Genomic DNA, 26,546 nt, shown 5'->3' on the forward strand with positions numbered 1-26,546 from the left:
ACCCATCGAGTACTGTGCCTGGACTTCCCTCCTATGAAACAATGTTATTGTTATACTTACAGTATGTGCTGCTGTCTTCCCTAAGAAAAGACATTGTCTCCATGCGATCATACGGTGCTCAAAAACCTGTGTGTGTGCTTTTTACCATTGAAGGTGCCTTTCCAGATGTGCCAGTTTTATAGATACAAATAGGCTGAGTGTTAATTACAAGAAGCATCAATTTGTTCCCAAACCATTTAAAAAAATTCATTGGTCTTATGACAGAGCAGTTTTTTCCACTTTGCCTCGGTCCATTTTAAATGAGTTTCGGCCTCAAGAATACTTTGGCGATTCTGGATCATATGGCTTCTTCTTTCCATGACAGTGCGACAGAGTGATTTCCTGAGCTGTTGCGGTGATTATCGTCACAAAATCATTTCTGTTATTAACGCAGTGGGCCTCGGTGCCCAAAGATCATGGACATCCAGTACTGATTTTTCTGCATTATCCCTCCAGGATTTTATCCAGATTTTCGGACTTTTTGTCTTTTATTCCCCTCGGGGGTGGAGCACAATGTTCTGAGGACTCTGACCGGTGGCCACATTTATCTAAACCCTGTGCCACACCGGTCACAGCTCAGTTTCTCACTGTGAGGCATATTGAGATAAGACAATTATAAGAATTTTGAATTGGTGCCTAATGACTAGTTTGCCGATCTGTTAGTTTGACCTTTGCCCGGTCTGGCTGAGTGTGAAATGTAACCGAAATGCTGAGTATAGCATTTTTGAGAAATTCTTTCTGGATTTGTTCCTGAAGGAACTTGTTGGGTATGTCATTGACTGCCAAAATATAAAATGAACTCATTTATAGTAGAGAGGGATGCATAAAATGTGTAGTGTAACCGCTACAGCTAAATAAGCACATTTTAATATTCCTTTCAGGGACATTAAACATTGAAATGCCACAGGACGTCCTGTCACTGTCTGCCATGCTCCAGTGCAGTATTGTGTAACAGTTATAACTGCTGCCGACTCACCACCTAAGAATTATAATGGTAGATTCACACCCACTTATGGCTTTCTCGGGATTATCAAAACACCTCCTCTGGAATGCTCCTGTTCTAGAATGGGGGTGGCTGTAGCTCAGGTGGTAGAGCGGTCACCTACTCACAGGAAGGTTGGTGGTTCGATTCCAGGCTCCTCCAGTCTACATGCCAAATATCCTTGGGCGAAATACTAACCCCATGTTGCCCTCCGATGCATCCATTGGAGTGTGAATGCGAGTGAATGCTAGATAGAAGCACTAAAAACCTTAGATAAAGTGCTTGTGTGAATGGGTATGATTGGGTGAATGCACAAGTTGTATAAAGCGCTTCGAGTGCTCAGTGAGAGTAGAAAAGCGCTATTTTAGAACCAGTCCATTTACCAATTCTGACTCAGATATGTACTCCCCCCACCCCCTTAAAGCCAAGAATATTTCAAGTTTTCAGTTTGATAGTGGTGGTGTGACAAATGGAGGAGATCTTGAGTCCCCACTGTCACCTTTACTGGCAAAAAAAAAATCACATTAATTCACACCACCCTGTAAATAGTAGGAGGTGGAGTGGAATTTGGACTAGACTTGTTTAGAGGTTAGTGTTTTCGTTATGGCAGTTAATAAGGCAGCCCTGCCTTACATTTGAAATCTAACTGCACTGGTGCAGCTTGTAAAGACTGTTTAGTTTTTACATTAGACGGTTGTATGTTCTCAAAATAAGGGATAAGTGTGACACTGGATTAATGTGTGAGGGTGTTGTCATGAGTTGAAATTGTTTTTCTGTGTCCTGTTCATGCAGATGATGAGGTTGACCTACAACAGAGCACAAAAGGAGGTGAGGAAGGCAGCTCTGGTGGAGGAACGCCTCCAGCTAAACGCAAAGGCAAGTTCCCCAAAATGGGAAATATCTTCAAGCCCTGGAAATGGAGGAAGAAGAAGCCAAGTGACAAGTTCACAGAAACATCCATAGGTATGCTTACTACAGGATTTTGTCGCGTTTGCATGTTGTGTAAATCATTACATCGTGCTTAGTGTATGTGTTTTTACTTTTTGTTTTAGTTTTGGAGAGGAAGATTTCAGTTAGGAAAAGCCGCCAAGAGTTAATTGCAAAAGGCGTTCTAAAGGACGAGCCAGAGAACGGTAGGTAGACCTGTAATACGCATTCTGTGGCTGAACTGGATCCAACTTTAATGACACTTGTTTCACTGTTTTGACAGAGAGTAATGAAGTGAACCACTCCAAAGCTCCACCAGTTAAAAATGGTCACCCTGTGCCAATGGCTGTGGACAGGTTCTCAGAGGCGGGGGTGCGAGTGTCTCGAGGGGAGTCGGACATTAAGGTGAATTCCAGGCTACCCCAACTAGATGAACGTCGTAACCGAGTGCCGTCTGACGCTTCTCGAAGTAACCGGGCACCGCTGGATGTGGACACTCATGCACGGCTCGCTGTTGATGTAGACAAACGAAGCCGTCTGCCATCAGATATTGATAAGAAAGGAGGAACTCTACCTCGAGGGTCTCAACAAGATGATAGATACCGTAGAGATGAGAGAAGAGACGTCAGAGATGAAAAGAAGGACAGGGAAGAAAGAGATAGGCGAGAGGAAAGAGAAAGGGATGGTGGAGTTGACCGGAGAGAAGATAGAGACTACAGAGAAAGGCGAGAATGGAGGGATGAAAGGACAGACAGAGACAGAGAACGGCGGGACCGGGACGAGGACAAGAGGCGGGACCGGGACGAGGACAAGAGGCGGGACCGGGACGAGGACAAGAGGCGGGACCGGGACGAGGACAAGAGGCGGGACCGGGACGAGGACAAGAGGCGGGACCGGGAGGACCTTGAAAGGAGGGATCGGGATGAGAGGGAGCGTCGAGTCCGCGAAGAGAAGGACAGGAAAGACAGAGATGAAAGAGAACGACGAGAGCGGGATGAGAGGGACAAGAAGGATAGGGACGACAGGGAAAGGAGAGACAGGGATGAACGAGAACGCCGCGAGCGGGAGGACAGAGAAAACAGGAAGCGTGATGAAAGAGAAAAAAGGGATGACAGAGACAGGAGAGAAGAGAGGGATCGGCGTCCCGAGAGAGACTGGCGAGAGAACAAAGATGACAGGGACAGAGAAAACCACGAGAGGAAAGATGCTCGAGTAGAGAGGGAGGACAAACGGGATAACTGGGCCAAAAGAAATGAGAGAGAGAGGCCAGGACCCCAGCGGTCTGTGGACAACCTTCAGCCTACCATCAGGCCTGCCTCTGAGATTGACTTGAGGCCTCCTCTCCAGAAGAGCTCCTCAGAGGAAAGCAAGAAAGTTCGCCCTGCGTCAGAGTCTGACCGAAGGAGCACCCTGCCCAGATACGCAGCCCCTGCAGAGTTCAGAGAACGATCAGGTGAGGTCTCTCTCTCAGAAGCCTTTAGTGATACCCAAGTTGTTTGATCTGCTTTTTGATAACTCACTGAAGGAAACTTGAAAAAGTGCATTTTGGACAAACTGAAAGTTCGTCTATAACAACATTTGGTTTAGGTGGCTAGCCAGAACATGTTACAGTAAACGGATGGTTTCCTTTTAACCTACTTCTTGCTCAAGGAATGAAAACCACAATTCAACACAAAATATACTAAGGTGTGGTTTGCAGGTTTAATTTCAACCTTTTGTCACGTTATGAGCAACATGGCCATTTTTGACAATTGCGATTTCATGAAAATGTGACGGCACTGATGTGCTTGAGCTTTCTGTGCCAAGTAAAGAGCAGTCACTCTGGACATGAGCCAGCACACAGTGATCTGATCATGAAAGGTTTACCCACAATGCCCCTTTTGAAGTCGTCTGCAGTGAATTATCAAAAATACATCCTGAAATTGTGCAGTTTTGCAGTACAGATGCTGAGCTTTCTGATGAAGTTTTGCCTGCCTTTTTTTAAATATACTAAAGTTATTGTACAAAAGACAGCTGATTCACGTTGTAGGCACTGATTTTTTTTTTTTAATTAATTGTTTTAAATTGAATAACCCCTGTAGGCCTGTGAGTGAGTAGTTGTTGGGAGTGCAGTAGTGTGTGTAGCACATGTCTGGATTTCACAAGCCGTAAGTTTTCCATATTGTGTAAGAACAATGATTTTTGCTTCACCCAGCCTTATTTCATCTTAAACAACTTTTTGCTTCTGCATCAGTGTAGTGGCACTTCCAGAGCCACTGTATCTGCATTTCATGTAGGGAAAAGGAGTTACTTACTAAGCTTGTAGTGACTTAAATGTTTCAAGTGGACTAATACCAAGGCAGTTTATTGTAATCGAAGCATTTTTGTCTGCAAGTTAAATTATCTGTTGGTTGATATTTTGTTATCGACCAACAGATATGATGGCAATTCAAATTTGCTGTCGTATCTGTTTAGTTGATGAAACCAATTTGAATCTGCGATGTAATTTCTTGTGTCTGTGCCTGTTTTCTTAATCAGTGGATGCTTAGTTATGATGTAACCGCTGCTAATCAGTGTCCTGATGGTGTTGCAAAGGCATTTTTAGTAAATGACTAAACCTTCATTTTGATGGGCTAATGAAGATGAACCGCTGAGCTTAGAGACATGAATCTAGGTGAACACGAAAAGCGGGAAAACAAATCATTAAGACCCCTCTGTGCATCTTTGATCCTCCTTGTCTGCTGTGTGTGATTTTTACATTATGTGATTCATGTTGTCTCTCATCCTCTAATAATCGCAGAACCTTGATCCGAGCTGCCCTCCCTCTGGTTAAGCTCTATTATTTTATAAGCCTGACTCGGGCATCAGCTTCTCCTTCAGCGTTCCCTTTCATGTTTCCTGTTTATGCAGCAGCATTTTGTGTTTATGCAGCAGCTTATTGTGACCTTGTCTTTAATGTGTGTGTGTGTGCGTGTGTTTGTGTGTGTGTGTGTGTCTACCCCCTCTGTAGAGTCCGCTGGTGTCCGCTTCACCCCTGACACTCCTCCAACACAGGACTCACAGCAGTTGCCTCTCCCACCCAAACAAGCTTTGCTCCCCCCCAAGTTCCTTGCTAGTCCTATCTATGAGTCCACCAGGAGTCCGACCCCCTCCTCGTCTTCATCCTCTTCGTCTTCCTCTTCGTCCTGCTCTGCTGCTGTATCTATAGCCAAACCCCCAAGGACGGTGTCCCTAATTATAGATGACGCTTCCCGACCTTCCCTCATTGCTGCTTCCTCAACTGACACTGACATACCGCCCCCCATTCCTCCCCATGCCAAACAACCTCCTGTCCCCCCACCCAAACCCACCAACCGCAACAGTAACCCTGCACTGCTTGGTGAGTTTGTTGCCTGCTTCTGCAGTTTTACATTGTTTGTTTTTACAGGATTCATCAAACAAAATCCCAAAATGGCCTTTTTAGGAGCAAGTACAAAGACAACAGAGGGAAGATGTTTTGGTTTTATAGAAAAAGAGGCTGTTAAATGACATTTCAATGCTGGGTTTAAATTGTCGCTGACTGTAGTAGTGGTAATTCTGGTGGAAAAATAGAATAATGGAAACATTTTCTAATAGAAAAGCAGGTGCAGGTGGACATTGTTCCTTAGGTCACAGGTCAAACTCAGGAGATCAGTGAGTGTTTCAGAGTTTTTCCCTCGTTGTTTATGGGAAAGGTATGTTATACATGACCAGATAAGTCTTTCTACAGACTTCAGCAAATACATGGTGCTGGACAGTTTTAGTTACTTGGAATAGGACGGGGCCCAAGTCTGTTTTGTTTTTTTGCTGTTAGAAAGGAAATGTTTGCAAAGTCTTTGTTTAATTCGTCATATTTACATGGAACATTAGGTAAATACTATTTACCATAGTAAAGGCTCTGCCTTCATAGAACCGATCTGTCATTAAAGTCATTATTACAACTGTAGTTCACGTCAAAATAGATGCTGTGAAAAAAGGCCTTGTACAGTGACTTGTATATGAATAACAGCGTGATTATGACTTTGTTTCATATTTAGATTTTGCAGGTTTGACTATTAGAATCACAATGTCTTTGAATTCTCTATCTGAAAGAATTGAATAGAATAATCCTTTAATTGTCCCACAAGGAGAAATTTGGTTGTAACAGCAGCAGAATAAAAGCACGTATACAAATAGAACAGAAACATACACAACGTTTACAGAAGAAAATATTTACATCATGGAAAATGGTTACAAAACAGAGTTCTGTACAGTTATTAAGATTAAAGTATAGGTATTTTTTAATATATGTATAAACTGAGAAAAGTAATGTGCAAGTAAAAATAGTCCATAGAAAATAGTCCATATAAGTAGATAGAAGTGCTTTTTTCCCCCTTTCTTTCTTTCTGTTTTGGTCCTTACAGAAAAGGTTAGCTAAGCACTTCGCCAGGCCAGCCTAGAACCAAACATCTTGCTGCAACAGAGAGCTACAAATAAGGAAAACTGTCTCATAGTAATCACATGCTCATCCAAACACTGACTGTTGTTTGTCAAGGTCATTCTTGTTGCCAGCTTGACTTTGACATTCAGGATCACACAAACACAAAACAATGCCTGATCAGGGCTCTGCATGCAGTCACGAACAGACATGTTAGTTAACTCAAATGATTCCTTTACATCTTTAGTTGTTGTTCTGAGGTCACAGATCAGCTTTGTGCTTCATCCCACTAATAAGAGAATGACCACAGAACTAAGTTGTCTCCATTTATAGACATATTTCAATGGGCTGAATGTAGACTGATGACTTCAACCTTTTCCAGCTAATTTCTCTCTTTGTTGAGGCATGCTTTACATCAGCAGATGATTGTTGTTAATGTATTTTCTAAGTCAGAGCAGCTCTAACCCAAACCTCCATGTTTGCTAACCCTTACTACAGTCAGCTTTTGTTATTGGCCAATGGGCTCACATAGTTCAGAATCAGAAAGACTTCATTTGTCCCCAAGGGGCAATTAAGATAGTTCACGTAGTGATATATGCAATTAAAAGATACAAGTGTTTCAGACCTCATTAAAAGTATTAAAAGCCCACAGTAGTAGAATTGCTCTTTAGTGGATTTGAAGTTGTAAATGTGCTGCTTTTACTTCACCATTTGAACATGATCTAATCCTGATATACAGAATATCCGTACTTGTTCACGGATGTCACTGATGTGTGCGCTTTCCAGTATGTCACCAGTTGTGAAGTTTCGGTGTTTCCGCCACTCTCAGTCGAGGAGACACGCACGAGCTTGCTCCTTTTATGCAGCATTAGCAGTATTGCACCGCAAGGCAGATTTATGGAAAAAAAAAAAGGATTGGCTTTTAGTATTTATCTCTTTGTCCCAGCATGCCACAGCTGCTCCTGTTTACAGCACCGTATCTGAAACTTGCTGATTCTCTGTGGCAGTGACGCATTCCACTGCCTTTTGTCAAGCGCTGCACGTTACTGCAATATATGATTGTGATAACGAAAAGGTCTCATCTTCTGTTTTCAGTTTTCATTTCTGTTCCTACTTCTAAACGTTTTAAGGCTGTGTTATATTAAAAACTATGCTGTGTGATGTGTAAATCATTTAATGACCAGTATTGTGCATTTAATGATGATGATAATAATAATAATAATGGATTGCATTTATATAGCGCTATATAGCACTGTACAGTTCCACTATTCATTCACTCTCACATTCACACACGGGTGGAGGCAGCTACAGTTGTAGCCACAGCTGCCCTGTAAATAATTGAGACTGATATTTACATTTGGGGTTTTAATTTAGACCTGCAATAAAAAGGCTAAAGAAGGCCAATGATAATGATGATGATGATGATAATAATAATAATATTATGTGAGTCCAGCTGATATGTATATGTGATTGTAGCTGCTGCAGATGGGCCAGCCAAAATGAGAAAAAACATCATTTCCCTGTGATTTAATTCCCTGAACTGTCAGGAACGTCTACCACACCACACTTTAGTGTTTTTTTTTTTGTTTTTTTTTTTAATGCAACGAGGAAAGTGCTTATCTTTTGCTCTGAGATATTTTCCACAGAAGTTGTTTACTGTGTAATGATGGATGTACACTCTGCTTCTGGCAAAGTAAAGCCAAGAAACCATTATCTGAACCCCCTCCCTCTCGTATTCATCTCCCAACTTGGAATGTAAACCCAGCCCTATCCCTGACATCTCCACTCATTTTTGCCAGCTTCCACGTTGAACAGGGGCTCTAAGGTCAGACAGCCTTGTTACTGGACCGGCTGGAGACGCCAGAGTGAGCTCGGCCTCTACTTTTCTCTACCCTTGTACCTGCGTCACAGTCCTGGCCAGTGCTGCTCAGGTACCCAGAGGGGCGCCACAATCCCGGTCTGTTGTAGTAAAGCCTGGAGAGAGGTGGAATAGAGCCACAAACTTCATACAACAGGGAATACCTCACCTTCATTTAACCCCAGACCTCCATCGCATGTGTTTTTGTAGTGGTTGGAGCTGTTTTTTAGCTCAGCTAATGTATGGCAAAAAAAAGCTCTGCATGGAAATGTGGTGGGCATTTAATTCTCAAAATGCTCTAAGCGTGTTCATCGCACTGGAATGTTCATTAAAAGCCTGCTGATACAGCTAATACCTGCGTTACCCTCCACTGACTCAGCAGCCAGCTCTGAATTAACAGGAGCATCTCTCCCTCACTAAAAATGACAGATTTGCTTTTTGTTCATTTTTGTTAATAAAACTAACCATACTCATTTACAGATTGAATGTGCGTCTTCACCTGCTCATGATAGGTTGTATATGTTGTCATCATGCTTTATAACAGGTACTGACTTGTTGTTGATTCTCTTTTTAACAGCAGAGCTTTCACAGGCTGGCTCTGGTGTAGGTGTTGTCCCGGTACCAACCAAACGCTCTCCGCCAACCCCACCAAAGAGGACAACCCCTGTCATCAAGCACCTTTCTGTGGATCCTTCTCCTCCCAGTCAGACCCCAGAGTCTGCCACCCGTGCGCCCTCCCCTACCCCAGTTCTGGTGCCCCCTGCTGTCCTGAAAGGAAATAACACAGAGGAGAAGAGAAATGGAGCAGTTCCTGAGACCTCCACTGAGCCTCAGCTTTTACCGCCCTCCCACATACCTCCATCTCCCCCCAGGGTTCAGTCGCTCCAGCCACCCAGCATCCCCTCCACAGGTCCCATCCCCACGACGCAAATTAACCCGCCGAGCCCAACCACCGAGCCACCCAGCCAGCCTCCACTCCTCCCTCTACATGTTCGCATCTCTAGGGCTCTGGCCAGTCCCGGTGCACCTCAGCCACACCCAGACGGTTCCCATAGAGCCCACTCACAGCTGTTTGAGATGCCACCAGTGATCCCCATAGAAGTCGGGGGTAACTCACGGCACTCTCTCCCCGTCACCATCGAACCACTTAGGCTGTAAGTGCACCATATGCTTCACATTATGCACTCATTATATAGTGACCAACACTGGGTAGGCACAGGAGCATTTGTTGTTGTTTTTGTTGCGTTTTATTTTTATTCATCTATTTGGAACATGCAGATGCATAACAAATCAAGAGGTACATTTGGCTTTATTTTGGAAATGACAAATGACAGAATAGTTTGATGTGGGTTAATGTGCTTAAACCACATCGTAATAATAAAACTATTCAAAGTTTGAATGAGCTGCTGCAAACATAGTGTGTGGCTAAACTGTTATATCAAAATTAAACACCTTTGAGTCTTCTATACAAATCGGTACAAACAGATGTTGTTTGATGGAGGCAAACAACATCTGTTTTATTGCCTCAGCTGCGCACCAGGGAATAGCACCCCACCTAATTGCTCCCAAATGCAGTGTGCAGATTTGTGACAGGGTGGGCTTATTGCTCTTTAACAGCTGCTGTGTTCCTTCACAGGCCAGAAGACGATGACTTTGACATTGAAGAGGAGATGCGCAAACTTACCCCTAAGCCGTCCAACCAGCCAGAGCTAGAGCCCCGCAGCAGGAGAGGCTTGATTGGAGACCCCAGAGTGTCCGTCATCCCTGAGGGTGGAGGCCCTGGAGACAGCGAGGAGGAGTCGGACTCAGATGGCCCCATCCTGTACAGAGAAGACGAAGAAAGTGATGAAGACGAGGAAGGCCCTCCAAGTAAGTTCCACTTGTAAAGTGACATTTAAAAATCCCACTTATCTTTAAGTACATTAAGATGAATAGAAAATAGTTTTCACCTCGGCTCACAGCCAAATTAGTGTCTTTCATTTCAGGAAATTGTTGTTTTCAATAAAAGCAAAGAATGTGATATGATATCAGTGTAATGGGCAATACTTCCTAAAGCACTACGCGATCTTAAAGCTGACAGGTTTATGGTTTCAATGTTCCTCAAGCATAATAACTGAAAACATTCAAAGTGATGGAAGACTGCATCTCCTAATTTACACAAGACTGTCAATAATCGTTCTGCCAGTTTCTTTCCTCGTGACGCTCTGTTCTTTTGGAAAAAATTGTCTCACTTTGTAGATTTGTCTGCACACCACCTGCCAGAGGTCTAAAGGGCTGTTCATTATTTTTACTTTCTACGGGCAACAACAATTCTAAAGACATCAAGGCTTTGAAAAATCATAAGAAAAAAGTGTATATGAAACAAAGTCTGTCTTTTTTTTCCTTTAATATTCTCTTCTGAATGCTTTGCTTTGCACACCGTTTATTCTAGTGGTCTTCAAGGACTTTTTACATACACGGAGCTGTGATTGGCTGCTTTGCTTTCACTCTGCGTTCTAACTCACCACACCGGCACAGTTTCCTGCTTTAAAACTAATGATGATCTCATTAAGGTCAAACCAGCTATTAAATGTGGTTAGATGTTTCCTTGAATTCTGAATAAATTTTCCACAGCTTCTCCATCTATCCACTGTGTTAACCCCACACGGTTACCATCCAGTTATTTTTTTCCTCTTTAAAAAAAAATAAGCTACAACTATAACCAGAATTCCCGCATTCTTACTCATTAGTCCATATTTCTAGTGTTCCTGAGGTGTCTGCTGCTTTTGCTTTTCCTCTAAAGACAGCTTCAACCTTGACTGTATTTGAGGAAACATGAAGAAGTTACTGGATTTTTCTTCATGTCTTACAGTACAGATGAACCAATAACAGTTTTCTTCACTGATTCAGATTCCTCAGATTTTCTTTCTAAGAACTTTGACTGACAGAATGTAAAAAAATAAAAATATATATATACACACACACACACACACACACACACACACACACACACACACACACACACACACCAGGGTTCGCAAAATTTCAAAATCCCTGGTAGCCCTTCGGGCAGGGACTCTTCAGTTTTTGGTAGCCCAAAATAAATTTAAGTAGCCTGAATAAAAAAGAGAGCAATTTTTTTTGATTGATGTTTTGTTTCCGTTACAATATTATACATTAAAGTATAATATTGTAAAGGAAACAAAACATTAATCAAAAAATTGTTGAAACACAAATTACAACATTGTATAAAAATTACAATCATCAACTCAAATACTTGGTTCTGATTGAACAGACATTTCTATGAACTTGTAAGAACTGTGTAGGACATGAATCAGTCTGTGTCAGATCCTGAATTTGAAATTTCCACTGAAGTCACCGGTAAGAGGCAAGTGGAACCAAGATTGAGGACATTTGCTTTTTGAAGTTTGCAAAGACTGCTAAATTGTGCCAGTGGTAGTTCACTCTTTGCAACATAGTACGCTGGTCTAAACAGATTTTTCAGGTTTCTTTTTAGTATGTTATTTGCTATTGGTGTTTGTTCTGGGAAAGATATTGCAGACTGAGCAATAATGCATTTCTTGCATTTCTCATGGGTTCTAATGGGGGCCTTTCTTAAAATTACTGGTCCCAGTAACAAAGGCGCTTGTCGACTCAGAAATCGAGGGAAAACCAACAACACACCCGGCAGAACATTATGTTATTTACACGGGTGCACAAAAGTGGTCCGCATGTGCGCATTCGCTGTCAAAATAAAAGACGCGCACCAGATAAGAAGTTGCAACGCGCGTTTGCGTCCATATAAAAGGCAGTGTTTTTGTCCGCTAGAGTGGGATTTTGACAGCACATTCTGCACCACATCTCAGTGCGTTCATCATTTGTTTGAAGCCAGCTCACCTCCTGCAACCACTTTTCCGAGAATACGCGCTTCTTTTGTGGTTCGGACTCCTTCTGACATTTCTTTGGAGGTGGAGGAACACCAAAGTAACTGCTTAAAGGAGCTTCTTCGACATCTTTAAGAGTTCTAAACAAATGTCTGTCCTCCTCCAGAAAATCTTATGTACGCAAACACGCGTTGCAACTTCTTATCTTGTGCGCGTCTTTTATTTTGACAGCGAATGCGCACCTGCGGACCACTTATGTGCAGCCCTGGTTATTTAGCTCGTCATATTGCAGCCACAGAAATTCGTTTGTCCATGAAACCATAAAGCTGCACTTTCTTTTTGCCTTATAGTCTGATTTGTCATAACTTTTCCGTTTTGTGGTAAGCTTTTCTTTGGCTGTCACTTCTTCACCCTGACCTGTCTTATTTGGCTCAGCAGAACTAAAATATATATCCTGCTGCTTTTACACACGCACTCACATAACGCTCAGCGATTCTCTGCGCGATCAACCTCTCACATGTTTAAGCTTGCTGCGGGAGATTTCACTTGTCATGTTTGCATAGTAAGCTAACGATTGATAAGACGATGTCAGAGGAATTGGTGAGCAAATTATCATCACTCACCAATCAGTGCTGTCGCTCTCTATACACAGTTCGCGCGATTGCAAAGTGAAAGCAAAAAGCAAATTCAAACGCAATTTCAATATGTCAGATATTGACAGTGGCTCACCGATGCTAATGACATAATTACCCAGCTACATTTCCGAAAGAATGCAAAAGCATTGACATATATTTTTCCTTCCTACAATAGCCCGACGGGCAGGGCAGAGAGAGAATTTGGTAGCCCGACTGGAAAAATCGCTAGCCCCAGGACGTCGGGCTAGCGATTTTGCAAGCCCTGCACACACACAAAATTAAAAAAAATATGATTAATTGTAAAAACTTAAAAAAATCATCTGTTGCTTGCAGAGATTTCCAGCATGTTCATAAATTCACCAGGTAATTGGAAATTATCTTTTTGGGGAAACTGGTCTCCATAATTTTCCTTGAAACTGCTTTGATCCTTTTGCTTCTCACACCGAGGATACTGGCTCTGAGCTCTTACTAGCTTTAGCTTTAAGCACTTGGTCTTTATTAGCTTCTTTGAAATGTCCATGTTCAGCTGTGTAAAGATGATTCAGGTGTAGGCATGTTGTTGTTGTTGTTGTTGTTGTTGGATGTATAAACATGCCTCTTGTGTGTAACAGGTGGGCTGGCGAGTCGAGTGAAGAGGAAGGACACGCTGGCGCTGAAACTGGAGCGACAAGAGCGAGAGAAGGAGAATCAGGATAACAATGATGGCATGAGCTGGAACAATAAGGAGCAGTGGGAGGAACTGAGGAACAAGATCGGGACCACACTGACACGGTAAAGGTTTTTAGGCACCGAGAGTAAAGTTAAGACAGTTTGGGGGAAAAAATGGGGCCTGAGTAGTTTTATTTTTTAGTTGGCTTCACATTAACATGCAGCAAACTCCAAAAAGTAGAGTGAGATCTGCAGCACTTCACTTTCTTCTTCAAAACACACCCTCTCTCACTGTCCTGTCTACTCTTCACTATTTATCTAATGTAGCCAAAGAAAAATCTGCTCAGTCTGAAATATTGTCTTCCCTCAGGCGGCTGAGTCAGAGACCCACAGCAAAAGAGCTGGAGCAGAGGAACATCCTTCCAGGTGAGCCTATTCATTTATTGCTCTCTCCATCCTTCACGTCTCCATTCAGCTGTGTGTTTACTCGCATCTCATTCGTCGGCGTTGTAATGTTAAGAAGCCCACTTTCTATTTCCTCATCTTTGAAATCAATAGAGAGCATTAGTCATTCACTCATCTGTAAAATGTTTTTCCTTTTTGCCTCAGGCACCACGGGTGTCACTAAACACACAGCAGTCTGGACATTATTGGGTCTGAGAGCACTTCATTACAAGTTTGTGTGTGACTTGAATAAATACACCAGTGCACGTTAGAGAGCCTGAATCAGTTATTTATCCAATGTTCCTTTAGGCTCTTCAACTCGGCATGTCTGCTTGGTGTCCATATTGATGTTGAGTCTAAATTACTCATTGCCTTCCAGACATGGCAGCAAACACGTGCGATTAATGAGTCACAGCCACTACATTTACTATATCAAGTCCATCTGTTTTACGGTCAGTCACCAGGCAGCTCTGTCAGTGCTGCTGCTTTGCTTTAGTTAAGAGACTGTCGGAGGTATTCAAATTCAGGCCTCACAGCAAATACTGAACTTATTAAGGATCTCGGGTTGCTGCCACATGTGATGGAAATGAATTAAATTCTGATTTGAATTTATGTTTTTCCCCCTCTGTTTACTTCACAAAAATAACACTTTGCATTCAGTTCAGATGAAAATATGTAGATGGAGCATTGCTGTCCTGTCTGTTATTAGCCCATCATTCTGTGGTTGACGCCTTGTCCTGTGTAGTTCCCGAATCTCTGGGTTGCAGTACAAATTTGAACAAGCTTACCAAGGACTGTGTACAAATCGCCACTCTTTGTTAAGAATTTAATACAACCTGTCCTCGTTATCCAGAATCTGTGCAGTGGGAGAGAAATCGCATGCAGTAATGAAGTAGCTGAAACGTGTGCAGTGCAGCTGCACAGCACAATTCCAGAAGCTGTACACAGTGTGTTATTCCTTTTAACCATTAACCTGAAATCAAAGTGATGGATTTTCAACTGCTGGTGCTGGAAAACCAATGTTCTGTAACCGGCATACATACTGATATTTGTTGATTTAAAAAAAAAAAATTCAGACAAACGAAACAAACTGAGATATTTATGAGTCCTTAACTACGATAAGATGATACTGCAGTTTAAAATAATCTGCTCTTATTGTCACAAGTTTACAATTAAATACTTGTTTCCACTCTGCTCGGATCAGAAGCCTGCACTATGAAGCAACGTCAGTATTCCTAGGGTATCTTTTTGTTATCTAGATTCACTCACTCTTATGTTGGCGAGCTCCTGACTCACAGGAGTCCTGTCCTGTGGAAGACGAGCTATAGGATCTGTGGAAGATTGGTCAGATGCTACCATCACCACGGCTTCATGTGAACGTGTAGGGGAAACCCTGGGTTAACTTCATACCTCTGTGTGACTGCTTGTCCTGATCACCACTGTTAGCTTAAATGAACCCAGAGAGTGGAACGATGCCCGGAGCCTAGTGAACTCAGCACAGGCCCAAACCTGTGGTGGTTGTTCCCAACAGGGATGTTGTAGAGTGAGTGCCGTCTGATGGACAAACTGAGGTCAGCCGCTACCCTCAAGTATTTCAACACTTCTATATTTTTTGCCTGAATTACCAAATATATAACCCAGGTTTCTGAAATAAGAAACCATTGCTTACATGTTAAAACACAAGAACTATGAGGAGCAGATTATCTGTGGTAGATCACTGATGCAGCATCACTGTGATGCTGAGTGGGATTCCAGGTTTAATAGTTCTCAGAATCTGTCAGCAAGTTTTCAAGGATTCATTCTGCCCCGCTGCAGCTCGCTTGTCCTCAGATGACTCTACAGAACTGATGCTCCTCAGCGTGCTAAAAACAATGCAGTGCCTTGTGCAGAGCCAGGCAGTGATTAAAGATTCCAGTGAGGGCAGCGTGCCGACAGCAGCTCAGGTGAAATCTATCTGTAGCGTTTCCCTCTCTCATGGAATGTGCTCTCCTCCCCACAGCCAAGAACGAAGTGGACCGACGGCTGGAGAGAAGCGAGATCAAGCGGAGGCTCACCAGAAAGGTTAGGATACAATAAAGTGACTTTATCTTTAATGTGACAGCTTGTTTTTGTTGCTGCTGTGGTTGTGACCAAGAAACTGACAGCAGCCTTGTCCATCCTACCATCAGCTGTCTCAGAGACCTACAGTGGCCGAGCTTCAAGCCAGGAAGATCCTGCGTTTCCATGAGGACGTCGAAAGCACCCACGCTGAGGACTACGATCGCAGAGCAGACAAGCCGTGGACGAAGCTAACACCTGCTGATAAGGTGAGAGACTTCACCTTCTAACACATCTGATGCCTCTCTTTATCGTAACAGGCCTCTTGTGGTTTGGAGCTTCTTAGCAGTGTGTAGCTTAAACATTGCAAGTATTTTACCACTCTGAGGATTTGCATTCCAAGCAGATTTGGTATCAAAGAAGGATCCCTGGAATGCAGCACAGGTACTGCATAATGGCTGGGTTTAGACTTACCAGGTGAATTACCGAGCCAAGTGAAGCTCATTAAATGTGTTGGAACAGAAAAAAATGCATGTTAGGGAGAGAGGGGAAACTGGAATATGGCATGATATCAAATACAGATTGAGTTTGTTCGAAAAGTGTGTGTGTGTGTTGTGTGTGGAGCATTAATAGTTGAGGAATCATCAAAATACATGACGCTTTGATCCGTTGCTGCCTTTCTTCTCCTGTGCTCTACTATAAACGGATAAAAGCCGTTCCCACTGAAGCACTCTCTCTTTCATGTCTCCTCCTCTTCTCAGGCTGCTATCCGCAAGGAGCTCAACGAATTCAAGAGTTCAGAGATGGAGGTCCACGAAGAGAGCAGGATCTATACCCGGTCAGGCTCATATATAGCTCTCATTAAACATTCATCCCAGCTGTTTTTCAGCTTTATTCAGCACATCAATTCTTTATGTGCTATTTGTTATTTTTGAGTGTAGCGTCTAGACTGACCTCTTGACTTTTCCTCTCTTTCCTCCAGGTTTCATCGGCCTTAGTTCTCCGTGCCGACCAGTATAGCACTTAAACTGGGGGGAACGAGGCGGTACAAACCCCCACCTCCCCCTTCTCACTGCGAACTGAATATGTGGTCCCCTTTGGTCCATTTTATGTATGTATATCTTTTTTAAAATCCATGCCTGCTTACCTGCTGAAGACGGCGTCACTAAATGGAACAAGGACTTAAGGAGCCACATCTGTTCACCCACAGTGAGGTCTAAGGCAGATCTGACACTGTGGAATTCAGGAAAGGAGGAGTTTGTCGGTGCATCCATGTTGGAGGCGCACGGTGCCAACACTAAAAAGGGCGAGCGCCACGTGCGAACATCCCCGTTGTATTGGGGACTCAGAGACTGACCTTGAAGGGGGTAAATCTCTTCCCGATGCCTTGCCTTCATGAATATATTCTCCCTTTCTTCCAGAACAGAAAGACTGTGCACACAAAGCAGTTCATATTAGCACTGTTGATGGTACCACTAAACTGACCAGTTTAAAAACGGTTTATTTGAGTGTACCCAAAGGTGCCACACAGCACCTGCCTTACTACTGAAATCATCAAACACCTAAAATAATGAAAGGCTCAGACAAAATGTGAAAGACTTCTTTACAACTGAGTCGTCACTTTGTTTGAATCAACAACATACTGATACTTACTGACAGTGACACATAATATCCTAACGTGTGCATTTTACTGTACTTTGCTGATCATGTAGTTGATTCTCATGGGACATATCCCTAGATCATTTTTTAATAAGGCACCTTATGTTCCTTAATCAGGTATATAGAAAACTATAAAGTTTTTGAACCTCCTAATTAAACTATGTTTATAACTGAATTATTCACAGCATGAAAATGTACATATTTTTATTTTCCTGGCTGTTTTATGGTACTTTGTATATGCCATAGGTGGCTGCTATTGTATAGATCAATTGTGTAGATTTGATTTACTTTGTATTATAAACTACTGACATGCAACACTGACATGTTTTAATTCTAAAGTATTTCTCAGATATTATCTCCTAGTAGTAATGGTACTTTTTTTTTTTTTTTTTTGATACAAAGACCATTAAACTGTTTTCCAACAACACTGAATAACTGTACAATCCGCTCAGAAAATAAAATGTGATTTGTCATGCAGTCCATTGAGATTATTTAAGTCTCTTCATGCCTCTGTCTGCTGATGACATGGATGCAAATAAAGCAGAAATGTGTGAATGGGAGGGATATGGCCTTTTAGAATGACCAGATGAGGGCAGTGTTATAAAGATGTGGTATATAAATAAGTCACCACCATCTGAGCCTAAAGACAACAGACAGTTAAGCCATGATTAGAATATTTTCTTCCCTCCAAGTGGTGGATCTGTCTTTAGAAAAGTGCAGCTGATGTCTCTTTGACAAAACACAATTATTTGTCTCTCTAACCTGTGATAACACCTGTGATAGCAGTTTGTAGTAAATAGACAGTCACAGTAGCGGCTCTATTCTACAGTAGAAATACTGAGTGATTGTCAGAATGAACTGACACAGTAAAAATCTCGTTTCCAACAAAAACAGCAGTATATCCTACTTAACAGTAAATGTTTTCATGTACACAGGATACACTGATCAGACATAACATTGTGACAGGTGAAGTGAATTACACTGATTTTCGCTTCATCATGGCACCTGTTAGTGGGTGGGATATATTAGGGAGGAAGTGACGTGCTAGAAACAGGAAAAATGAGCGGGCGTAAGGATTTTGGCGAGTTTGACATGGGCCAAGCTGTGTGACATCACAGTTTTTTTGTGTATGGAGCTGCAGACCTTTCAACACCGAAAGCACCAACATTGGGCATGTTTACATCAGAACTGGACCATGGAGCAATGGAAGAAGGTGCCCTGGTCTGATTAATCATGTTTCCTTGTAAGTGGATGGCCAGGTCCATGTGTATCCCTTACCGATGGAAAACCTGGCACCAGGATACACTATGGGAAGAAGGCAAGCCAACAGTGGCAGTGTGATGCTTTGAGCAATGTTCTGCTTGGGTCCTGCCATCCATGTTGATGTTGCTTTGATATAGGTGATACAGTACTATGAGGTCTTTAAGGTAAGATGGGGCCTGATTATTCAAGACTTTGTATGCACCACCACACAGTCACATTATTTTGCCTAGTGTGACTATAGTGCACAAATGTCCCTGCTCTGACTTGGGAGGTATAAACACAATAATCAAGCAGACCCAAAGGACCTATGCATCACTGGCCATGCGCTCAGCACACGCTGTTGGTATTCCTAACAAAGCGATTGCAGAGCGTCTCAGATGTAATGCAGTTTCTTGTAACTGAGTTATCCCATAATCAGTCTGTAGGTGTTATTTCCTTTGCAAGTTTAATTAGCATGATCATGGTCACAAGTCGTTTCAAATGTTGAGAATATATCTCTCATTAAGAAAGAATATTTACTGTAACCCTGATATTATATTAGTAAGATCATGTTTAAGTATTAGTTTAATTGCAGCACACATACTGTTCTGCAATAATTCTACCCAGATGTATTAAAAATTAGTCAGAGCACTAATCTTTGACTATTTTTTTGCTCTGTAACTGTTGCTAGTTTTGCAATCTTTATGCCATACTATTAGCAACCCTGTAAGATGCGAGCTGTGGATGCCAATTCAAGGTCTACAGAGACCTCTTGTGAACATTCAGTTCAGTTCTTTATTTATTTATAACGTGTAAAATCACAGCAACAATCACATCAAGGTACATTATACTGTAAAATAAATCCCAATGATCAGACAGTCCGCAATGAGAAAGCACTTTGGCGACAGTGGGAAAGAAAAACTCTCTTTTAACAGGAAGAAACCTCCAGCAGAACCTGGCTCAGGGAGGGGCGGCCATATGCTATGACTGGTTGGAGGTAATTCGAGGAAGACGGGACAAAGATGCTGTGGAAAAGATTAATAATAACTAATGATTAAATGCAGAGAAGTTTATAAACATATGGAGTAAAAAGGGTGAGTGAAGAAGAAAAACTCAACATGCTGCATCATGGGAAGCCTAGGCCTTTTTGCAAAGTAACTAAGGGATGATTCAGGGTCACCTGATCGAGCCCAAACTATATGCTTAGACATCTTAAAAGTAGAGAGTGTGTCTGTCTCCCATATTGGGGTGATACAGTACTATGAGGTCTTTAAGGTAAGAGCTGATTATTCAAGACTTTGTATGTGAGGAGAAGGATTTTAATTGTAATTTAACAGGGAGCAAATGAAGAGAAGCCAATATGGGAGGAACGTGCCCTCTATTTTCAGTCCCTTTCAAAAAAAGAAACATACTTATTCCATATTGAGTTATCTTCTCAGCAGAAGATGATGTTATTGTTGTTATAAGTTAAAAGAAAAACTCATCTTTTTCAGTCTTCCAGAAAACCACATTGTTGTCACACATTCTTTGATCATGACTGCACAGTATTGAGATTGAAAGTGCAAAGTCATTTAATGTATACAATATTCAGTACGCCTGAATAGTTGCAGTTAACTGAGTTCTTGATTTGCTCATCTGTCTCTGACAGAAGACTCAGGCCAGACATAACCAATCATTTCAATATATCTTTCACATACGGCCCTATGTAACCACAGCCCCCTGGTGGCCATAGTAAACCGTATCGTGTTGGTGTTAAGGCATTCAACTTTTATACTGTCTACAGTGGCAGCCCCAATAATCACATGAACCCACTCTGTTGGCCTTTTAGCCCGAATTCTCTGTATTAGCTGTTGGATACCAGTGCTGCTGCTCTATGATTTGATCACTCAGCACAAAAATATAATAGTCATTTGCTGATTTGGTATTACCTTGAGTTTGTATTTGCTGTCACTGCCACAGAGTGTTGCTGTCAATGAGCCTCACACCCTGGCTAGTAGCAATGTCTTGCTTTTGTGAGGGAAGGCTAACCTTAAATCAGCAGTAGCTAAAAATCTTCAGGTTCAGTTTACTATTCCACTCTCAACACTGCCACAGCATTTATTTATTTTTATTCCCAGAGCAACAATTTACAGACAGAAAATTTCCAGAATGTCATTCTACACCAAGCCGGCAAACAGCACACTGAAAGAGTTAAAGACTGGCTGTTGTGAACATCGTGGAGCATTTATAGGTAAAATTTCTGTGCATATAAGAATTTGATAAAACAAACAGTTTGATCACCTGCTAACTCAAAGCATTCTTTTTCATTTTAGAGGCAGCTGGTTCGATGAACACCGCACAAGATAGGGCTGAAAGTTCTTTATCAGTTAGTAAGTGCCTCTGTGTGCTTTAACACAGATCAGATTATGTCATAGCACAGGGACAACGAGTCACCCTGTGGGTTTGATAAGGAGTCTGCAGTCCTTTGCGGGAGGACTTCAATAAATCCTCTAAAGACATTAGCCTTGAGCGTGTGCGTCCTTATCAATAGGCTGTCATCAGTAAATTGCTTAGCTAGTTACCACAGCGTCAACCTTTGTGCACACATGGCAACTAGAGTGTGCATGCATAGGACTAATTAATCTGCTGACATCTTGGCCAGAGGTCAGAGAAGAACAACAGCAGTATACTGTTGTTGTTGTTTTGTTTATACAGCCATTATCTGTTTTCTAGCTTCATGGGATGGCAATGACTCGTCTATGAAGCACTGATGTCCCCCAAAGCACAGCCAATCTCAAATCTTCACTGTACTCAAAATGAAGGAAAAAGTTATGTCTTTGATTGAAAGTTTTATTCAAAAAACATAAACAACACAGGCTGTTGGTTACAAACAGCTAATGCTACCCAGTCATAATGCCAATGCTGTGGTTGGCTTTGACATGTCATTATCATAATTCAAGCCAATCTTGTCCAGTTGTATGTGGCAATAATATTAATAATAAAGTAATAATAATAGAACAATCCAATGACACACTATTGGCTGACACAGCATTTTGGAAACCCCGAGATACAGACGAGTTATATTTACCATTTAGTAAGTATGAATATTTAATGACATCTATTGCTTATCACAGTCTATTATAACTGACTCCACTTTCCCTATAGAAAATAATAAAGTGAGAAAATGGGTTTTATTTATATATTATTTCTTTATTTACACATTTATTTATAAATATACATAATCACTGTAAATGGAGAAAACTGTAGGAAGCAAAAATAATGCATCTTGCAGCTGCTGTATTTCTGAATAAATAACATTACATTTTAAATGAGAAGTTTTGTTTTCAGTCTTTATATTATGATGATTATGACAATTTTACGTGAAACTGGTGAAAAGCAATTTCCATATATTAGACTGGATAATCTTTATTGTCTACCCATCTATGAAGGGAGACAAACTCTGCTTTGTTTTTCAGAAAACAGTGAATGCATAATTAGCTGGAGCGCTGGCAACTGTTTATTGCTGAGTTGTGATGCGTTCATCTAGACTTGGGGGGGAGAATGAGCTGAACCTGTCCTCCTCCTGGATGATGCTAACCATGGCTGCTGCAGGGACTATGAAAATTAGATGTCCAGTTTGTCTTCCTGGGGACCAGTCGAGGCACTGAGTTATTTTGGCAAGCAGCAACATTTAGGGACAAGTCATAATCTAACCACAGTCCTAGTGCATCAATGTCATCTGGTTGGAATTAGTTTTCAGTACGGGATTTGGGATCTTAAAGATGAAAGAGATTATTTTTCTTTTATGCTCCAGATGGAGGCTTCTAGCTACCAAATCCCAGGTTCTTTCAGCAAAGGGCTCCATCCTGATCACCTTGTGTTGCTGCAGCTGACAAATCATAAAATGAGGACATTGCTCAAATGACACTAAGGCTGCTGAGAAGCTGATGGGAGGTAATAATTACATTTTATGAAAAATAACAAAGCCTCGTGCCACTGTCAGTCACCTCAACAGAGCTCACAGTGCTCATGGACATGGATCATTGGGAAAATGTGTTCTGTGGTATCATGAGGTGGAACATTGAGGCTGAACAGCAACACATTTCTGTAAAACATGCTCTCGGTGTCTCGCAGGTAGACTATGCAGTTCTAACCAGGATGCACTTTTACAACCTCCAAGGTTGTCTGACCACACTGATTTCTGATGATGTTCTCAAGTCCTGTGCTCATCTGTGCAAAGTGGGAGCAAGAAACTCAACAGATGATTGTTACCACCTTAAAAACAACGCAAAGGGGCAAGATTTGATCAAACCTTTTTCTTGTTTCAAACCCTTGCGTGCCAATGCTGGTGTTATCTGTTTTTTCAAAGGTCAAATTTGTACCTTAGCCAGAAATCTGGACACATGATACCACTGAAGTGCAAACTCACCCATCTGTTGTTAAGAGCAGTGAACGGGGTCGGTTGTAGATAAAAGCAAAGCGCTTACAACTTCTACATTTTTGATTTGTGTTTCTTGACTCACACCTTCCCATTATTTTTGTATCCATAAACTTGATATTTCACCTCTTACATGCTTATAGACAATAAATATTTCCTTCTGTTAAAAGGCCAAAGATTTGGAGGTTGACAGGGGATTTATGGTGGAGGGTATAATTTCCCAACTCTCACCAGAGACCCAAGTTTACAGATACACATACATCAATAATGTATGTTTTTGAATTTATTATCAATTCAGAATGTTTTACCTGGTCAGGTTTAGGCACTAAAAACTATTTGGTCAGAATGAGGAAAAAGTCAGGATTTGCCTTTAAGTTGCTGCTACCTCAGTGGCACGTCCCCACTGTGGAAAGCATGTGTGCTGCAGACACGAAATAAACGTCCTAATGACATATATGAGTTCCAGTTTGTGCAGACTCATTTTCGCACACATCCTCATACACCTCCCACTCACTCTATAAACAAAGTTGACCTTGAGGACCATGCTGGATATGAAGCAAAATTTAATTGATTGTTAACACGACCCCACTCTACACCCTACAAAGTTATATCTCGTTGTATTATCAGATGTCAATCCATTCTGTCTGATAATATTTAGAAAGTACATGATGAATACAAAAGTACAAAGGGGTATTAGGGCCACATTAAAGAAAAAATGCATTACACTTAAAAACAAACAAACAAACAAAAAAAAACCCATTGTGACAATAAAGCACCAGTTCACAACAAAAGTTACCTTGAGAGGCTTTGTATTGTAAAATAAGGAACCTCCAATCATAGAGAGAAAAGCCCAAAAGTCCGATGGTTCCTTGTGAGTGAGAAATGGCAGAAAAGAAGAACTCCCGATCAACAGCAAGACCTTAGTCAGGAAGAGGCTCAGGGAAAGACAGCAGCAGTTGCATTGTTATTCATCAACTCATGCAATTGACTCTTGTTCATTCACGCCACATTGCACAGTGGGAATTAGGCCGATCCTTAGAAATATCCTTTTCATAAAAGAGAGGCACATAATAAAATCTGACAGCACTGAAAGCTTTTTCTTATCTATCCAGCCAGACTGAAACCAAAGTGAATATCACACAAGGTGTTCCAAATCTCTATTGTGAGCCTTCCATTTGCCTGACTTTCATCTGGCTGCTGCAAACTTCAGTACATAAGACTGAATGGGAGCCTTTTGGACTGAGAACCCTTGTGGGAAAAAAAAGAAAAAATGAGTGTAACAGAAAGAATGGGAACTGCTCAGAAAGACAGCGAGAGCATAGCACTAGAGTCAGAAAGAGTGAAAATAGTATGAGAAAGTAAGGAAGAAGAAAAATATGGGTTCAAGCTCGTGTGTTTATATAGACCCTTTCCCCATAAGGCCTGACTACTTCTAAGCAAAATGGATTTCCAATGGCAATGTATCAGATATTGCATTAAGCGGGGAACACTCTGCTACCCTGCTGCAAAAATTGTATATATTTCGCAAAGTGCAGAAAGCCTCATTCACTCTAGCCGTGCTTTTCACAACGCAGCCTGCTATTTTGTGAGAAGTTTTTCATGGCTTTCTTTTCTTGTGTGTGTTAACGGCTTACATTTTAGCGTCCTCCTGTCCTTTTTAAAATCCCTGGGGAGCTTCAGGAAGGAAGTGCTCAAACAGGCGTGACAGTTACTGTGGTGTAATTAGAGGACTGCTGGTCCATGCTGAGCAATCTAGACAAATTAGCAAAGCTTTGTTGAATTCTCTGTCCTCAGGGCACCCACAGGAAGTAAACACATAATATGCTGAACTCACTTATTGCTGAATCACAGACTATCTTGTGACTGACACGTGGGGTTTGAAATACGACAGCTTTGCGATAAAAAGAAATAGAGCTTTGGCTTGAAGTGAAAACACAAATATTCAAGGTAGCAGTGATGCACGTGTTTGTGTATTTGTTCCAGACTGCTGGAATTCTCCTGGTTTGCTCTGTGAGTCAAACAATTGCTGGCTGGAATCTATGTCAACATACTTAATGTCCTAAAATCGAGGGTCTTGAGCTTGAGTGCCATCTAAATTCTTTTAACAGACCACCGTATAACACGATAGCAGAGTTAGCCTGCTACCTTGCTAGCCTGGTTTACGCAGATTCAGACTCCCTGAGGTTCTGATGTCCTTCAGTGGGACCTGTCCTCACAGACCAGTGCCATGCAGCTCAATTTGTAAGAGAGCACTAGAAGTGGCAGAGCAGCCACTAATGCCCATTCTCTTCATAAATGAGAGCAGGTTCACACTGAGCACATCTGACAGATGTGAACCACTCCAGAGATGATGAGGTTATGCTGTCTGCAACATTATCTGTGAAGGGAATGGGGCACCCTGTTGCAAACCTGCCAGTCTGATGGCTTCCCTGTCTCTAGTGTGTGTTTATTTTAAGTACAAGATAAATCAAGCACCATGAAAAATAATGATAGCCACAACACTCATGAAGCCTGGCTCTGACAGCCTGGTCATATACATGCACATGAGCAGCATGTGTGAAGTCCTTTTGTGGGGTTCTGGCAGTGCTCCTCCTGATCAGCTTTGCACAAAGAAGCAGACACTGGCCCTGCTGCTGGTTAGTTGCCTTTCTGTGGCCCCGTCCAGCTACTAATAACCATTCTCAGTGCTGGCGGTCTGTAATCTTTAAATTGTATTGTTATGACACTACAATATCTTAATGGGCTGGGACTTAATAATTCAAGGAAAACCTTTTACTCAGAGTATAGCATCAAGTCAATATCTGGAATATTCATCTAGTCAGTTAAGTAGCAGAGGGGGTTCCTAATCTGTATCAGCTTATTCAAAGTAACACCATGTAATTGTTGTTTCATTAGGGTCAGTGTCACTGCTGATAGCATGAGGCGATACCTGGAGCCTATGAGAGGGATTGAACATCAATACGTGCTATTGCCGGAAGGTTTACGGTCTGCTGTGTGTTCCAGGATCGTCTCAGGAGCATGGAGGAGTTCGCTTGGTACCATACAACATTTGTGATTGTGCACTTTATTCTTCATTATTAGTATTTCAGGGAAAATGTTTGTGTTCTTAGTCTGTGCTACTGTAACTGTCTAGCTTTACAGAGAGCAATTTCTCCCTGGACACAGGTGGGTAGCATGCTTAACAAATATGAATATTTCACTGATTTCACAACACGAGTTTGGTTTAGACATTGAAAGCTGTCAGGTGATGTAACCCACTTGTTGTCATTATTTCTGTCTCTGTTCTGTAAATTGCAGCTAAAAACATATATCTTCTTCATCTACATCTATTTGCCCTTTATATCACTCACATCTTAAAAGCAGCAAAGCAAATTACCCATG

At 41.8% G+C, this 26,546-nt stretch overlaps 1 protein-coding gene across 8 annotated transcripts in view; it reads left to right on the forward strand.

The window, feature by feature from the left end:
* Positions 1-19,045, forward strand: part of phactr4a (phosphatase and actin regulator 4a) — a 35,051-nt gene extending 16,006 nt beyond the window's left edge. For 3 of the 8 annotated variants that reach the window (XM_085149845.1, XM_085149844.1, XM_085149847.1), the window contains exons 4-16: positions 1,814-1,984; positions 2,074-2,154; positions 2,232-3,401; positions 4,938-5,306; positions 8,162-8,293; positions 8,798-9,374; positions 9,857-10,089; positions 13,330-13,489; positions 13,737-13,792; positions 15,810-15,871; positions 15,979-16,116; positions 16,609-16,685; positions 16,830-19,039. In XM_085149845.1, the coding sequence (XP_085005971.1) occupies positions 1,814-1,984; positions 2,074-2,154; positions 2,232-3,401; positions 4,938-5,306; positions 8,162-8,293; positions 8,798-9,374; positions 9,857-10,089; positions 13,330-13,489; positions 13,737-13,792; positions 15,810-15,871; positions 15,979-16,116; positions 16,609-16,685; positions 16,830-16,845 (3,242 nt within the window). In that variant the 3' untranslated portion in view covers positions 16,846-19,039. Of the gene's footprint in view, positions 1-1,813; positions 1,985-2,073; positions 2,155-2,231; positions 3,402-4,937; positions 5,307-8,161; positions 8,294-8,797; positions 9,375-9,856; positions 10,090-13,329; positions 13,490-13,736; positions 13,793-15,809; positions 15,872-15,978; positions 16,117-16,608; positions 16,686-16,829 lie in introns of all 8 variants that reach the window. The other 5 variants (XM_085149843.1, XM_085149842.1, XM_085149849.1 and 2 more) reach the window with 5 other exon arrangements.
* Positions 19,046-26,546: the final 7,501 nt, after the last annotated feature.

Source organism: Neolamprologus multifasciatus, chromosome 22, assembly GCF_963576455.1.
Source record: "Neolamprologus multifasciatus chromosome 22, fNeoMul1.2, whole genome shotgun sequence".
Classification (NCBI taxonomy): Eukaryota; Metazoa; Chordata; class Actinopteri; order Cichliformes; family Cichlidae; genus Neolamprologus; species Neolamprologus multifasciatus.